The 17,237-nt window shown below is 41.1% G+C and overlaps 2 protein-coding genes and 1 long non-coding RNA gene across 4 annotated transcripts in view; 2 read left to right on the plus strand and 1 right to left on the minus strand.

Moving 5' to 3' along the window:
* Positions 1–17,237, plus strand: part of LOC109550943 (uncharacterized) — a 90,915-nt gene that overhangs the window by 10,589 nt on the left and 63,089 nt on the right. The window lies entirely within an intron of this gene.
* PATE3 (prostate and testis expressed 3) lies at positions 1,545–2,247 on the minus strand. Its single transcript, XM_019941980.3, is given in 4 exon segments — positions 1,545–1,639; positions 1,642–1,710; positions 2,128–2,220; positions 2,223–2,247. Coding segments are annotated over 4 exon segments (282 nt in total).
* Positions 5,859–11,539, plus strand: PATE2 (prostate and testis expressed 2). Its single transcript, XM_004319199.4, has 2 exons — positions 5,859–7,891; positions 8,250–11,539. The coding sequence occupies exons 1-2, from the start codon at positions 7,774–7,776 to the stop codon at positions 8,384–8,386; spliced, it is 255 nt and encodes an 84-aa protein (XP_004319247.1). The 5' UTR covers positions 5,859–7,773; the 3' UTR covers positions 8,387–11,539.

Below are 17,237 nucleotides of genomic sequence, written 5' to 3' on the forward strand. Positions count from 1 at the left end.
TTGGGAGTGGATTGTTACCTGAAGAAACTTACTAAGGTGATAAAAATATTCTATGTTTTAAATGAGATGGTGGTTATATAGGTTTATACATTTTTCAAATCACATCAAACTGTATATTTAAAATATGTGCATTTTATTATATATGAATTATACTTCAATTAAGATTATTATTCAACTCATAATGAATAACAGATCTTGTTAACAATAATCAATAGGGCTAAAATCGGTTAGATGAAAGATTGAAGGGAAACTTTAGATGGTATAGATAAGTCTGAGAACAAGCAAATTTATATGATCAATCCTGACATCATTAAAACTAGGAAAACATGTGCTTTCAGATATTTCCAAGGGTTGGGCCAGATTACCCTTTCTAAACTTCCAGGCCTATTTCATACTTGATATAATAAAGTATTGATTTTGAATTTTGAAGTAAGATTAGCTATTTAGTTTTAGAAGAATCCCATCAAAAAAAATTTTTCTTAGTTAATATATTTGAATAATGGAGGGTCCCATAATAAGAAATGTCCTTTTCATAATCTCTTTGAGAAAAACACATGGTATGTTGGCACTGGAGTGAAAGTTCTATGTCTGGTAGGGAGTAGAGGTTACCATTCCCAGTACACTCAACAAAATAGGTAAAAAACCAGAAAAGTCACGCTAAACACATGGACAAGAAAAATTCCATCAACTTTACTGGCTGTTCAATTAAACACAATAAAGTTTAATTGGCCAGCTAAAGGCAATAGAGATGAATAAAACAAGGCACATGTTCTAGCTGTGATTTATAACATACTAGGGCAAATTAGACAAACAGAGAAATGATTCATTTTTGTGAAAGAGTGTCAAAAAAAAAAAAGTACCCATAAAGTGACTTGGGTATTCAGAAGAGGGAGAATTTGTATAGTCATTGTGTTCATTGCCGGGGAGGTCAGAGTAGAGGTGGGTGGCAAAAGAGGAAATGAATTGAGAAGACTAGAAGAGGAATAGGAAGAAATGAGAGTTGTAATATATCCTGAATGTACATCTTGACAGGCCTAGAAGTGGCTATGTGTGAACTGTGAATGTCATAGAGGCAGGAAATTCTTTATTTGCTGTTTCTTACATTGTATATGGAGACACCATGTAAATGCTAAGAAAATCATGACTGAGTGTGAGATGGACACTGTCCACGGGGGAAAATAACTTTTTGCCAATAGAGGAAAATCTTGAGTGTCCACCGTCTGTTTTGTTGCTATTTCTGCTTAATTATAGCCATAATAAGAATTTCTAGTCCGCCTCCACTATCTAAGATAATCACAAGGATCTAGAATGGTCTTGTTTTAAAGTTTTCTACTGGGCCTCTTGGGGGAGGCCTCTTGAAGTACAGAAATGCCAGACCCTGTAATGGGAGAAATCTGTTGTTCAGAATCATTATCCTCCGACTGAGGTAGGAACCAAGCTTGAGGCACCAGGAAGGATAACACTGAATTACAGAGAGAGCTGGGATCCTTCCAGGACAGACAGGGCAGAAAAGCAAGGGCAGGCAGACTGAAGGCGGAGAAACATCAATAACATTTTAAAGGGACAACTTTGGAGAAAAAATATTTTAGATTTTTGAAGTTACAATAATTGTAGTTGCAGCATGTATGAACATAAGTTCATCGTTGAGATCGTATGTCAATTCTCTGCAGAATCTCTGACACACCATATATGATAACTGGAGGATGTTATCTGTAGTAAAAAGAAATCATAGAAAATAAACCAGTGATCTAAGTTCTTTAAAGACAAGTCAAACCTGGCACTAGTCCTGTCAGTAAAAATTTATTTAGGCATCCGAGGTAGGTTTGGGGTTGGCTTCCCATCTTGTACTTCCCAAGGGGACTCAGGCAGGGAGATGAAGAAATCACAGGTCCCCTGCAGGGGTTATTTGCCTAAGTTCCCTGGCAACCCTCAACTCTTTGTACAGATGCTTCTTCCTCGTGTCTCATTTCCCCAGGTCCTCTTCTGTCTGCATGCACAGGGACCCATGCCCAGGGGTATACGGCACTTTGATTCCTCTCTTGAGTTGGTCTTAGTCTGAGATAGGAAATTGGTGGAGTACTCTCCTAAGAATTTTCTAGGAATCTCACAGCACCTCCTCTAACTTACCCTGGAAGATCTTTAAGATCACGCATGTCTCATGCTTCTCAGCAGCACAGACACCGAAGCCCCTTCTACAGCGATCTGTCTGTGTGCGAAGGGGCATGTTATGCATCTCAGGGGTGTCATTGCTGGAGAGCACAGAGCTGGTGTGAGGCCAGGGGAGGCAGGGACTTAGAAGAAGCTAGACCTATCCAGGCCTGGGGTGCGGGGTGTGGTGCGCAGGTGGGTGAAGAGCTGGTGGCTGGGATCCAGGAGTAAGCAGCTGGATCTCTCACCAACTCCACATCCCGGAGAAATGCCTCTGTGAGAGTTAAAGGTTTCTGGTCCTGACTTCAGCCCTTTTAACCTGGTGACTTTGAGCAAAGATTTAGCCTCTGGCTAAATGGCTTTCCGGCTTAAAAATGGTTCTGTTAATGCTGGCCTGGCTTACCTGGCAGCACTGTAGGTAGACAAGAGTGTGATAATGAGGCTGAGAGCTTTAAACTTTTACCTGTGCTAGCATCACTACGATGGGATTTCTGAGATTGGCGGCTTACATATTGTTAGGTGATATACTCTGTTTTTAACTTGGAACTGAATCATCGTGAAGGCCTCATGAATTATATCATAGTCAGTGCCACTTTTTGTGGTACTGTGGGGTGAGCTGGTCAAAATACAGGTTTAATTAAAAAAAAAAAAAAACACCTCTCCTGGGTGCACCTAAGTGAGAAAGTAACATTTATCGAGCATCTCATATGGGCCATGTTCTCTTACTTTGTATCTGATTTAATCCTCACAAAAGCCTTGTAAGTAGGGATTTCCCCATTTCTCAGGTGAGCAACCAGAGGTACAGAGAATTTAAGATAGTGACTGAAACATTTTTTAATCTGTCTGATTCCAGTGCATCCAGTATTTTCTTTCCTGCAATCACTTGTTGTAATATAAAAATCCCTGATAAGGGCATCAAAAACCCTTGATAGCACTAAAACCAGCTACAAAATTATTCATTGTAGGCTCAGCAGATGGGATACAGATTTATAAATGGAAAGGATGTCCTGAGGAAAATCTCACTAGGAGTTTTGATTATGGGGAATGGTAGGGACAGAGTGGGGAGCACTATGATGGGGCAGCCACAGCGGCTTGAGCCCTTGGCGGGGAATGGCAGAATGTTGAAAAGGGCAGACAAGTTGGCATGGAGGCCCAGGGAGCATTCTGAAGGCTGGCTTCCCCTCCCGTATAAACGTGGTCAAGACTCAGCCCCACATGGACGCCAGCTACACATATGGAGTTCCATGGGGCTTCCTAGATCCTGTCTCTGAAGCCCACTCAAGTCTGTGACTCACCCGCAATGCAGCAGAAGACGGATGAGAGCAACAAGAAGTGTTTGTCCATCCTGACAGAGAAGTCTGTTATACAGGAAGAAAAGAAGCCAGGGTCTGCAAGCACAAGTCTTTAGGCCACAAGAAGAAACCTTCCTCTTCATCATAGGGCAGGGATTATTCATGCCTAAGGGGAACCAATCACACAAGGTTTCCTCTGGGAGCTCAAGTTCATGCTCTCTCCACCCCACAGCAGAGAATGATAATTAATAAATGTTGGAGCTTACATGAAGTTAACTTTGTTTTTTATATACTGTTCATCATAGTAATTATTATTAATGCAGTTATGATATTATCATTCTTTTTTTTCTTTGTTTTTCTTCTTTGATATTATCATTCTTATCCCAGTTTCACAGAGGAGGAAACAGGCTTGGTGAGATCCAGCATCTTACCCAAGATCACATATCTAGTGACTTATAGCACCAGTACTCAGAGCAAGACTTTCTAGTTCCAGAAGCCATACTTTTAACCATCTTGATTGAATGCCTCTTGGAGATTTATTCATACATTCAACTAATATTTATTGAGAGCTTTTATGGACCAGGCACAGTTTCATGTGTAAGAGCAGAGCAACGAATAAGTCAAAAAAAAGCTCACCTAGCTCCACACTTCATGGATGAGAAAACGAAGAGTGAAAGAGATGAAAAGGTGTATAATCTATGACCAAGCTGGGCCTTCCACCTAGAATTTCTGATTCTCAGCCCAGAACTCTTTCACTTTACTAGAAATCTGTTCTCCAAGGCCAGGGACTGTTTACTTTGTAGGGCTGTGAAAGCATCTCTAGAATTATCACATGGCTTGATCTTTAGGAAATTTATATTGTGAATCTGGCCAGTTTTGCCCATGCTTTAGGTATCTGTCTCTACAAAAGTTAACTCAGGTAAGGTTCACCGTGGGTAAACCACTGGAAAATTATGACCAGTTCTGGCGCTGTCAGTCTCTGAAACCCATCAGTGAGCTTATGGTACTTTGGCTAGAGGCAATAGGAATCTTCTCTCATGAATTCATTGTAATGACATGTTCTTTAGTTGTAGGAACAATATGTTCATCAAAATATCTCAAGTATGACATTTTTAGATATCAGATAAAGATCGGGTGAAATAAAGTCTTAGCTCAAATGCCACAAAATTTATAGTGTTCCTTTTCTATGACCAGAGTGTGGAGCCCATCTCTGCCTGAGAAGAGAGGCCTTAAACATGAGGGAATTTGTTCCTTTGAAAAGAATTGATTCTAGAATGGCAATCAAGATTGTGAAGTCTTTGAATCTCATTTTCTATTCTTCCATCTTTCAGGAGAAGATGTTGGAAACTAGATAGCATTTTTCAGGACTTTCCAAAGGCTTATCAAGAAGGCATACTTCTGAGCCTTTATTTGTCACCTGTTTTCTCTTTTCTCTCTTTAAAGCAAGTGAGTCTAGAATCATACCAAAGGAAGAAAAAATTCTAGGTTAAACCACAGAGGGTTTGCCCAGTTTCTATTCTTCTTCCTTCAAGGTGCCCCTTGGCAGATATTTTCTGGAAGGCCCATTGAGTTCTGAACCTCTTTTCTATGGGATTATTTTCAGTTAGGATTGTAGAATTTTGCAAATCCACCCAAGCAAGAGGTTCTCTGATCTACTTCTCATCCTACCACAGTATCTCATCCCTCAGATTTTCTCTTGTAAACAATGTCTCGTGGCATGTGTGAACCTTCTAAAGTAGAATGTGTATTTGTGGATGTGAATCTGGAACTCAAAGTAGAGGTCTGAGGTAGAGATATAAAACTGAGCATCATCAGCTCATGGATGACCTCACGCTTGAGCTATGAGAATGGGACCCAGTTCTCACCCAGTCTCAGTGAATCAGAGCTCAGCTAGTTCCCAGCTGCTAACCCACCCAAAGCAAATGAAACAGTTTGTTCTAAAGCTGACTATGTCTTCAAAGTTCATTCTAGAAGACAATGTAATTAATCTTTCCATCTTTTCCAATACCCAAAGCCAAATGTAAGCCTTGCTGCAACTTAACACCTGACAGGATGCTCCCAACATCATCCTCACAGCCAGGCTCTTGGCCCTTGGATGCCAAAACCACAGTTACAGCCTCCACCTCATTGCCTCTCGCACAGGTGCCCTTTCCTGCGTGTGGCTCCTTTTGACTTCAGTTTCTGACACCTACCCTAGCAAAAGGGCCCAGGCTTCTCCTGAAATTTTAAGCACTGCGCAGGGAGTTAGTGCTTGATAGTTTCCAGGACCTTAACAAATATGAGCTTTCTCTCTTCACAGACTTTAAAATACTACTAATACCAATCCTATGATGAAAATGATTCTGAACGTCAGTAACTCACCCAGAGTCACAACGTTGGCAAGCAGCAGAGCCAGGATCTGAACCCATGTGTGTACCAAGCTTAAGTTCGGGATAAAGGGAGATGTCCTTTCTAGAATTCAGTATTGGTACAGAGGAGTGGGTACTTTAATGTCTTTTCCAGCCCTGGGAAAAATGACTCTTTTCATTGATGTCTTGCAATTGCACAATAGTGAGCAAGAGATCCCATTTTATGTGCTTGGGACAAAGTAATCTCAGCAACAAGTGCAGTGCTCAGCAACAAGTGCAGTGCACTGTCCCCTTGAGCCCCTCTATTTACCCATATGCCGTCACCTCCAACAAGGTGCATCTCTCTGAGTTTCTTGCTCACCCATGTCTCTAGAACCACATGACCAGCTGTCATCCCAGTGTGTCAGGTTGCCTGACATCTCTGTATTTTGACATTTGCTGTTCCTTTGGGCGCCTGTCCCTATTCACTTCTTCTAACTAACACATCACTAGCCTTCAAAGTCCGGCTCAACTATCCCTTCTTCAGGGAAGCCTTCCCTGGTCAGGCAGTCAACTTTGAATGTCTCTCATTTAGGCCCCCATAGCTAACTGTGCTTGATATACTTGTGGTCTCCTTAACTAGACTCAAGTCTTTGTGAGGCCACAGATTAGTGGCCTGGTTCACTTGGTGACGTCTCTTTTTGTGATGTTGGCAGTTGGTATGTGTGTAGAAAATATTTGCTTTAAAAAATCCATGAATTAGTTAATAACACCTGAAGGCAAACTAGGCACATCTCACCTTTCTGCTGAAACGTCCCTTTCCTACACCACAGAAGGGGCACTCATTGTTTCCCCCACATTCAGACTATACCTGGAATCCTGAACTTAATTCCTGGTGCTTCAGTCTAAGTGAGACAAAGACAAATCTGATATTATTCTGAGATTAGTGAAGAGAGCTAAAAGGAACTAAGGTGTCCAAATCCTGTCTTGAAATATCTGAAAGGTTAAAATGTGGGGAAAAAATTTGACTTACAGAGCACAAAGCTTAGCTATACAATAATGAATAAAGAATGTATATATATATATGTGTATATGTGTGTGTGTATATATATATATATTCATCATTGAGGAGAATTTTTAAATAGATGCCTTAGGGGCATTGAGACTCCAGTTGGTAGTTTGGTTGGTTCTGGGAACATTGAGGTACTGTTCATCACTGAAATTTTATGATTTAGCTGAATAGCCCAAGGGCAGAACACTGGGGGAGATCAACCAGTACCTTCCACAGGCAACTGCACAGGACCAAAGTCCCAGGATGTTTGTTCTCTTTCTGCTGTGCATAGTCTTTCTGGTCTGCATGAGTAAGGGTAAGTCCTGGAGACAGAGGAAGGGTTGGTTGTTGATTAAGAGATGGGAAGATGCGGGGGGAGGAGAAATTTCCAGAATTGGCTCTTGGGGCTTTGGCCGATGCATGTGTGATTATGTCAGGGAAACTTCTTCTTTCCACAGGTGAATTTCTTGAACATCTGATAGGTATGACCACAGCTAGTCTAAAGTCCTTGGTAAAAAGGTTATTGATGACATTTTTGTAGTAAACCTTCCCCTCCATCTTTTAAGAAAGCTGTTATCCATTCCTACTATAGAATCCTAGGAGTTTGATCTTCTCCCAGACCAATTTAGTCCATTTCGTGGAGTAAGGAAGCTAAAGTCCCCGTCTTTGCTTCCTCTTCCCCATTACTGGACAAAATCATTAGGCTAGATAAGGGGTTCATTACTTGGGGACCATAGATAAATTTTACAGGAACTCCAACCTTTTGAGATTATATACAGATTTATGTCTGTATAAGTTAGCTTTCACAAGATTATCAAAGGGATCAGGGTCCCTAGAAAAGTTGGGAACCACTAGTCAATAGTAAGTTCCTGTTGGGAAGCCCCCAGGCCTGGAGAACCTTCTCCATACTGCATCCTTTAAGCACCTCTTTCTGTGTCTGGCAGAGCCTTCGACGATGTGTTATAAATGTAAAAAATATCATCTTGGGATATGCTATGAAGGCATGAGGTCCTGCACCCTGAAGTACCACCAGACCTGTGCTGTTGAAAACATTTACTTACTTACCAGAAAAGGTAGTGTTAGGTATAAAGTGACTGAGAAACAACCACCTTTTCCCCTTAGAGACAGTTACCTGCTTTTGTCCATGGAATACATGGGTGAGTAGGATGGGTGAGGATGGGGTGGTCCTGCAGAGGGTAGGGCAAAGATGGACTTTTCCTTAAGACAGCATTGAGGAAAGGAAAGGTGAGTGTTCCTTATAAGTTAGGAAATAAAATCCACTCTCTGGGTCAGTAATTGATAGACTCTGTCTTTTAGCTCATTTGGGTCTAGAGAAAGATCAGTGAGTCTCTGAAAAGAGGTTATTCCTAGGAATATGGTAGGAGAAAACAGAGTCATTACAGTTATATTCCCTTTCTGTCACCTCCTCAGGGCTGAGTATGTATTTTTATTCAAAACTGTCGTGTATGACCAACTGTGAGGACATCAACTTCTTAAGTTTTGAAAAGAGGACAGAGCTCATCTGTTGCAAACATAAAAACGATTGCAACCTCCCTGAGGGAGTCTAGTTCTGCATGTCTCCTGGATTTTTGATTATTCTTCAACTCACCATCCCCCTTATCTTTTCCCCCAAACCTGTATTTTGCTCTCCACTTCTAACCAATGGTAGAGAGTGAGAAAGCCAGCTGGTAGTGAAGAGTAGCCATCATAAGGAGGCTACTAGGAGATAACTGATTCTCATTAATGATGGAGCACTAGACGGAAGTTTTGCAAATCCCCGCGCACAGCGTTTTGGTTTTCTTACGATGGTGCTGCCGTGAATAATGTTGGGTTTTAAATTGGTTATTTATTATCTCCTATATGGAAATGCAAAGACTTGGGTCAAAATAATCCCAAGCTCGTCCTGGGAATTCTGTGATCATACTTTATCCTTGTCCATACCCACTCCTCTGGGCTGGGATTCTCTCTTGATTAGCTCTGACACCTGGCACTCTCCTTTTGCCCATGGGTTTTGGAGATAAAAGAAGACTAACTCCAGTTTCCCAATTTTCTGGCAACGTGAGCCACATCTTTCTCTGGTAGAGCTCTTAGGAGGAATCTCAGGCCAGGAAAAAACTGGACAGGCAAAGGGATGAGGCATCAAGGAAAATTTTAGGGGCATTTCAGTTTGTGGAAACTAAGATATGAGAAACAGTTTGGTGTGGGTGGAGTTATCATGGCCCTTCCTGGACAGGTAGCCAGGTAGCACATGGTTGAACTAGGTTATTGAATTGGAAATGGAAACCTTGTGCCAGAATGGCTGGTCAGTCTCCTCTCATAAGAATGTGAAAAAAATGTTGATAATAAAGCAGGTTAAGATAATAGAATGTACAGAGATGCCATGTGGTAGTGTTCCAGTTACAAGGTGTCCTATGTATGATGCAGTTATGAGTAAACAGAAGGGATGATATAGCAGAAGCTAGTGGGGGTAGGAAGAGATGCAGGTGACACGGAATGGAACAAATAGAGAGAAACTGTGTAGCGTTGGTGGTGAAACAACCCACCTGTGGCCAAGGTGGTGAAGCTTCCCTGGGTATAGAATAACCCTGACATTTCTCTCCTTGTGCATGAAGCTTACTACAGTTCTTGGTCCTGGATTTCCACGATCATTTTTCTCCCTTACTATGCCATATGAAATTCTTACAGTAAAACAATTACCCCTCTACTTGAAGAGTTTGGTGTACTCTCTGCCTTTGTCTGCGCCTGAAAATATAATCCTTCCTGAGGAATTCTCATCTGGGATTTTAGCTGGGATGAAGAAAGACATGTAGATAACTTTTTCAAAATAGGCAGGCAGGTTGGAAAAGCCAATGTAACATGGATATTTTGAGTTAGGGAAGCAACATATATTTTTTAAAATTTTATTGAAGTATAGTCGATTTACAATGTTGTTTTAATTTCTGCTGTACAGCAAAGTGATTCAGTTATACATATATATGTTCTTTTTCATATTCTTTTCCATTATGGTTTATCACAGGATATTGAATATAGTTCCCTGTGCTCTACAGTAGGACCTTGTTGTTTATCCATCCTATGTATAATAGTTTGCATCTGCTAATCCCAAACTCCCAACCCATCTCTTCCCCACCCTACTCCCCCTTGGCAACCACAAGTCTGTTTTCTGTATCTGTGAGTCTGTTTCTGTTTCATAGATATGTTCATTTGTGTCATATTTTAGATTCCACATACAAGTGATATCATATGTTATTTGTCTTTCTTTTTCTGACTTCTCTTAGTATGATAATCTCTAGGTGCATCCATGTTCCTGAAAATGGCATTATTTCATTTTTTTAATGGCTGAGTAATATTCCATTGTGTATAGTACCACATCTTCTTTATCCATTCATCTGTTGATGGACATTTAGGGGAAACAACATATTCTTATTTCTGGCTGTATGTGGGCTCTCTCACCCATTGAATCATGGGGTTGGGAAACGTCATTTAGAAAAAAAAGAGAGAGAGAGATCATTGTTTTTCACTGGGTTTCAAAATAGACTTTAAAAATATTTGTGAATCATTGTTTAGACAAAACTTGGCTTTGTTGAACAAGAAGTTTCTAATTATAAAATCTTTCCTTGATCTTTCAAGAACAGGCATTGGCATTCTCAGCAATAGAGCATTGAATATTACATTATGTAGGGGATGATTTTGATTTGATTTTGGTGCCCTGCCCAAATCCTTTTTGCTAATCAGTGCATCTGCGACCCAGCTGCATTGAGTGTTGGCTTATGACAATTCACAGCTATTTACTTCTCTGGAGATTTGCCCTCTGCCAGATGGGAGCTGCCTCGCCTGGATGCTGAACTCCCAACTAGAGCAAAGACCTCAGCCAACAAATGGCCGACTCCTTCCATCAAGCTGCATGTGCAGCTTGTGCCAGAGGCAGGCAGGTTGGAAAAAGCCTGCAGTGCAATTTTTGTGCCAGAGCTTTTCCATGGGCTCTGACTAAAGCCAGTCTCCAGTTGAGACCATGTTACTGTTAACATTTCCCCTGACCTCCCTGCTTTCTTTACTCCCCCTCTAAATTTTAAGCTGAGAAGACCAAGTGTTTTCTGCCATCATAGGGCATGGAGCTCTAAAATAAGACGAGGAAATTCCCCAGCAGTCCAGTGGTTAGGACGCTGAGCTTTCACTGCCGAGTGCACGGGTTCGATCCCTGGTCGAGGAACTAAGATCCCACAAGCCACGTGGTGTGGGCAAAAATTTCAAAAAAAATTTTTTTTAATTAAAAAATTTTTTTAAAATATAAAATAAAACAAGATGAGGTTGGGTTAGAAAATGCAGTTACATTTTGGTGCCTCTGAGTGAGAGTGCACGTAGTGTGTGAATTAGCTCCTCATGAATGGGGAGAATCTTTTTCATTAGGCTTCCTTACAGCCTAGATAAAATTGCTGTAATCTTGGAGAGAATTTTCTCTTGGTTTACCCCATCTTGGGATATTCTTCCTGTTTCCATTTTCCAACTTGAACAAATGAACAGAATAAGACCTAGGTGAAAATTTCTTTACCCCCATGATAGCACACCAAGTATCAATCCTGAAATAAGCATAAGCTCTTTTTTCATATATGCAAATTTTTTCTTCACATATCATTTTAAAGACAGTAATTTGCCTACTAATCTAAAGGTTAATTTGGAGTTGACTGGTACATAATACATGCAACCTTATGCATTAAATCAAAATAATTTTCACGTATATTAAAGATTTAAATGTAATAAAATCCTTACTTCTTAATTGTTGTGACTATTACTGTTTGACCTCTTAGTGTGCGATAGACACGTGTTTTGTACTTTTCATAAATGGTCTCATTTAATCTTCACAACTTCCTATGAAGTAGCTAGTATTGTAAAACAATGTAATAGATGAAAAACCTGAAGAAGAGGTTGCCCAGAAGCTAATTGGGTTAACTCAACAAGTATCACACAATTTTCCAGTTATTATTGATGCATAAAAAATGATTGTGTTCACTAGTACTGTGGGTCAGCAATTCAGAAAGTAGGTAGTAGGGATGGCTTGTCTCTGCTGCATGATGTCTACGACCGCAGCTGGAGAGACTTGAAGGCTGGAGGTGACTCGAGAGTGGGAGACTGGAATTATTCAGAGGTGTCTTCACGTCTACATTTTTGCAGTTGATACTCGTATAAGTTGTGATGTCACCTGGGGCTGTTGGTCAGAACACCTACATATGGACTCCATATGACTTGGACCCCTGTACTGCATGGAGGCCCAGGCTCCTTACACAGAAGCTTAGGGGCTCTAAAGGCAAGTGTATATTCTAACAAGGTGGAAGTTGCATCACATTTGGAAGTCGTGCATCATCACTTCTGCTACATTCTGTTGGTTATAAGTGAATCACAAGCCTCGCCAGGTTCCACTTTTTTTTTTTTTTTTTTCGGTACGCGGGCCTCTCACTGCTGTGGCCTCTCCCGTTGCGGAGCACAGGCTCCGGACGCGCAGGCTTAGCGGCCATGGCTCACGGGCCCAGCCGCTCCGCGGCATGTGGGATCTTCCTGGACCCGGGCATGAACCTGTGTCCCCTGCATCGGCAGGTGGACTCTCAACCACTGCGCCACCAGGGAAGCCCAGGTTCCACTTTTGATTGGAGAGTAGGTAAGTTGTAGAAGAGCTTGTGATATGGGAGATACTGTTGTAGCCATCTTTGGAAAATACAGTCTGTTACAACTAGTTAATGGCAGAGCTGGAATTGAATCCAGTATTTATACAATCCCAAAGCTCTCTCTCATTCTAAGCTCACTATTATATTAAAGATATTTAGAAATATTTATATAATCTAGTGATAGAGGGAGCTTTTCTAATCATGGCATCAGTCACAAAACAGGACAAAATTGATAGATTTGGAAATTCCCTGTCAGTCCAGTGGTTAGGACTTGGTGCTTTCACTGCCAGGGTTTGATCCCTGGTCGGGGAACTAAGATCCCACAGGCTGCATGGTGAGGCCAAAGAAAAGATTGATACATTTGACCACATACAGAAGTAAATGTTTTTGTATAGTAAATCAAAACCATCAAAAAAAACCCCCACATAATATAAAGATTGTAATTTTCCCTTAGCTGTTGTATCTTTAGTTGAATACCTAAAGAGAATAAAGCTCCCTAAAGACCTGTTACCATGATTGTCTATTGTTGTCAAAGAAAGGATTGTGGAAATAAGAAAAAAAAAAGAAGAATCTCCAGTGGGTCAGAGAGCAGGATGGAGAAGGGTAGAGAATTGATCTGAAAGGGGTAAATGGAAGAAAACCAGTACACTCCACCACCTTTACCTCTCAGCATCCATTCTCCTTCATTTAGGTGGAAACTGCATTCCCAGCACGGGGAATGAGAAACTTCCCATTACAACCTTGGAAGATGATAGAGATTCAGTCATATTATCACCCCAAACTAGGAATAGCTACCCCCAGGGCTGTTTCTGGTGGGAGTCAAGAGAGAGCCTTGAAATGAGCAAGCAATGTAAAATCTTCGCTGAAGGCCCCACTCCTGTAACTGGACGTGAGGCTGAGCATAATGCTCACAGATGCATTCACAGTGTCTGCTCCACCTTCTCTCACTTCTGCCAGTGTCTCAGCTGGACAGGGTTCTTGACCTGATGGCATAGTCCAGCCTTCATTCCTGTAAGATCTGAACCCTTGGTGGTTTTGTCCTTATTGCATTGTTGCAGGTTTCTATTGAACAAGTCTGTTGGACAAGAGAGTACTAAGGATGTTCCAGCATATCCTGTGGTTTTCAAAAAAAGTTCTTCTTCTCTTCATTGAGTAGCAGCAACCTAAATTCCCTTGTAATCCAAACAAATCACCACAGTCAGTGCAGTGAATTTTTCTCCACCTCTTAGCAACAGGCATTTGAGACACTGTGATGTTCTGCTCCCTCTCCCCTGCCCCCACCCTCTCATCACAGGCATTGTAGGTTGACGGGGGTGGGGTGAGGCATTCCCTTTATACCATAGGAGAACTGTCCAATAGGTGGCTCCCAGGTTCCATCATAAATGAAAGGTAGAGGAATTTGGAAAACTCTTTCTCAGAATAATTCCCTGGCTTATTGTCATGTTGCATACTCTGTTTTAAAATGTAAAACCCTGCCTATTACTACATTATTTTAATTTTCTTTTGTTTTATACCAAATCTCATTTTATTCCTGGACAGAAGGTTACCCAGGCTGGAATGGGGTCGGGTTGGTTCCTGAAGGAGACAAAAGAGAAAAATCACATGAAAGATAAAACAGAGCTTTTCCTGGTACCACTTTTCCCAGTCTTAGAAGCCTCTGCAACTGCGTGCAGGACTTGGGCTGCTGGGCCACACGTACTTCAGTGCCTCTCAGCTAGGCTGAGCTTGGGTTCAGAATGTCAACTTGAGAGACTTCAGATTTCTCCTGTCAACCAACATAGCGTTTCTTCTATCTTCCTCCTCTTAAATTCACTGTATTAACAGTGAGAATTTTCTAGGAGCTCCCCTTGTATCTTATGAAATCTAAGCTTCTACAGTAATATTTTGCTGTTAAAAGCCTCAGAAATCTTCTCCCATGAGTCCTGAATTTCCCAACTATGTTCCTATGTTTCCTATTTGCATGGTCTCTGCAATAATTTATCGAACCTCAGCATATAAGAAAAGATATTTTGGGTTTTCTTCCAGCAGGCGGCCAGAAGTTAAGTGTACTTTCTCTAATATTATCCATGAAACCAAGTTTCTATTCTAGGGCTGTTGAAGACTGGCCATCTACCCTGTGGCATTGGCTGCTTTGAAACCACAGGCAGAGTGTAGCACAGGCCCGGAGGCTTTCTCACACTTGGCCACCCTCTGGCTCAAGAGAGCACACGTTGCCACATTTTAGCAGTTTGATCCAGCAGCAGTTCAAAGTACTCCTCTCTAAGGTTTGTTTCTGCACTTCCTGAAAACTTCCTATTCAAAGGGCTCCTCTTGTAACTATATTTGAGAGTAAAGCAGGTTTAGTCTTATATTCACTCCTAATTCAGTTTAATCCTATAACTGCTTCTCAGTGCAGTCTTGTTTCCACAATAGGCTCTGGTTCATTGGATGCTGGTCACCCTCTGGGACTCCTCAGCCACTGTCCTTCTTGATGTAATAAAATTTACTATAATTATAATTTTTACATTAAATAGGTAATGAGCATTTTCTTGTGCCAAGTGCTGATCTAAGCCATTGACACACATTAACTCATTTTATTCTTACTGCAACCTTATGAAGTACAGAAAGTTAATATACTTGGGTAAAGTCACATATTACAGTAGAGCTGTCATTTGAACCCAGAATTCATAGGAGCATTATTTTAAACTGATATGATACTGCTACCATAAAATGGGCCTCAATAAAGAAGTTAATGTACGAAGGCCCAGTTCCTTTATTCCTAACAATACCACCTTTCAGGGCTGAATGAATATATCAGACTTTATGGAGTGTCTGGCATAGGTGGAGCAAAAATGCAAACCATTGGGCTGGCCAAAAAAGTTCATTCGGGTTTTCTGTACCATCTTATGGAAAAACCCAAACGAAATTTTTGCAATACATGCTAAATATGGCTAGCTCCATAGTCCAATGGAAAGAGAAGGAAAGTGAAATCTATCCCAGGTGGCCCTCTCACGCATATGACCCAGATCCTAGCTTTGTTCTGTCAACCTAAATTAAGAGGTAAACCGAAGCAAGTTTGAATGACCAGAAATTGAGTTTATTCAGGAAGAGCAGAGGAATTGCAATTCGGAAAATGTATACTGTAGCAAGATACAGGCATGTTTGTTGAGGGTTTGGGGTGAGCTGTATTTATGGGCAATGAGTGCAAAGAGGGGTAAGTCCAGCCAGAGTCCAAGCAATAAGTTCATTGGCTTGAGGATGGGGAGAGATTCCTGCTGGATGTTCATTGGTCAAGAGGTAAGTCTCAACCTTCTGTAAATCAGGCACTTATGGGAAATCAGTCTCAGTAAGTTCTGTTCTTCTCAGGGAGCATGCGTGAGATTCTTCGTTACATATCCTCCAGTTCCATTTTAGATGGAAATCTAAATCCCTTCCTCTGTTCCTCTGAATCCTTCTTCAAAGCACTATTTACCCCCTCCTTCTATTGTTCTTAGTAGCAACCCCAGCACCTCAAACAATTCCCCAATATCTATCAGATGGGAAGCATCCAATATATTTGTTGATGGTTGTGTAATTGAGTGTTAATTAATACTCTGTTAGGCCTGCTCCCTCCCCAGCAGTCTGATGGCAGTACTTGGCAACCCATAGAATTTTGTTTCTGAAGCAATGCATTGGCCCACATTGCTACGGGCTTGAGGATGTGTTTCAGGAGGACAGTCTGGGATGACCTTTAGCTCTCTAAAGCCAGCCCAAAGTTCAGCGAGTGGTTTCAGCTCCTCAAAACCTATTACCTTTGAAATCTTCCCAGCAATACAAGATGAGGCAAAGCCCCCTCAATCATGGGGAATTTAGTTGTAAACGATCTTATCCCAAATGTAAACATCGATTTTCAAAGATAAACATCCTACTAAATGAATTGTAACCTCATGGAGTTCCATCAACTATGAGGACACATTTTTCATGAATATGCTCAGTGTTACAAGGGCTTCCGTATTCCTCCTCCTGTTTCAAACCCTGCCTAGAAGCTCAGGTGCATAAAAAGGCCATGAATGCTCTCTTTTTATTTTCTTCTTTTTAATTTTATTTTTTGATTTTTTTTTTTTATTGAGGCAACCTTGGTTTACAACATTATATTACTTTCATGTGTACAACAGTATATTTCTACTTCTGTGCATACTACAGTGTGCTCACCACCAAAAATTTAGTTTCTCTTCATCATACAGTTAGCTCCCTATACCCATTTCACCCTCCGGCTGCCCCTTCCTCTCTGGTAACTACTACAGGTGACCCTTGAACAATGTGAGCGTTGGGACAACAACCCTCCACCAGTCAAAAATCCACATATAACTTTACAGTCAGGCTTCCTTATAGGAAATTCCACATTCGGGGATTCAGCCAACAGTGGATTGTGTGGTACTGTAGTAAGTATTTAGTGAAAAGAATCTGAGAATAAGTGGACCCACACGATTCAAACCCTTGTTGTTCAAGGGTCAACTGTACTCTGTTCTCTGTATCTCCATGTTTGTTTTGTTTGGTTGGGTTTGTAGTGATTTTGGTTTTTATTTGTTTTTACTATTCCATCTATGAGTGAAATCATATAGTATTTGTCTTTTTCCATCTGACATTTCTCTTAGCATAATACCCTTAAGACCCATCTGTGTTGTTACAAAAAATGGCAAGATTTCATCTTTTTTAAAGGCTGAGTAGTATTCCATTGTGTGTGTGTGTGTGTGTGTGTGTGTGTGTGTGTGTGTATACACACACACCACATTTTCTTTATCCGTTC

Source organism: Tursiops truncatus, chromosome 8 (genome assembly GCF_011762595.2).
Source record: "Tursiops truncatus isolate mTurTru1 chromosome 8, mTurTru1.mat.Y, whole genome shotgun sequence".
In the NCBI taxonomy this organism is placed as follows: domain Eukaryota; kingdom Metazoa; phylum Chordata; class Mammalia; order Artiodactyla; family Delphinidae; genus Tursiops; species Tursiops truncatus.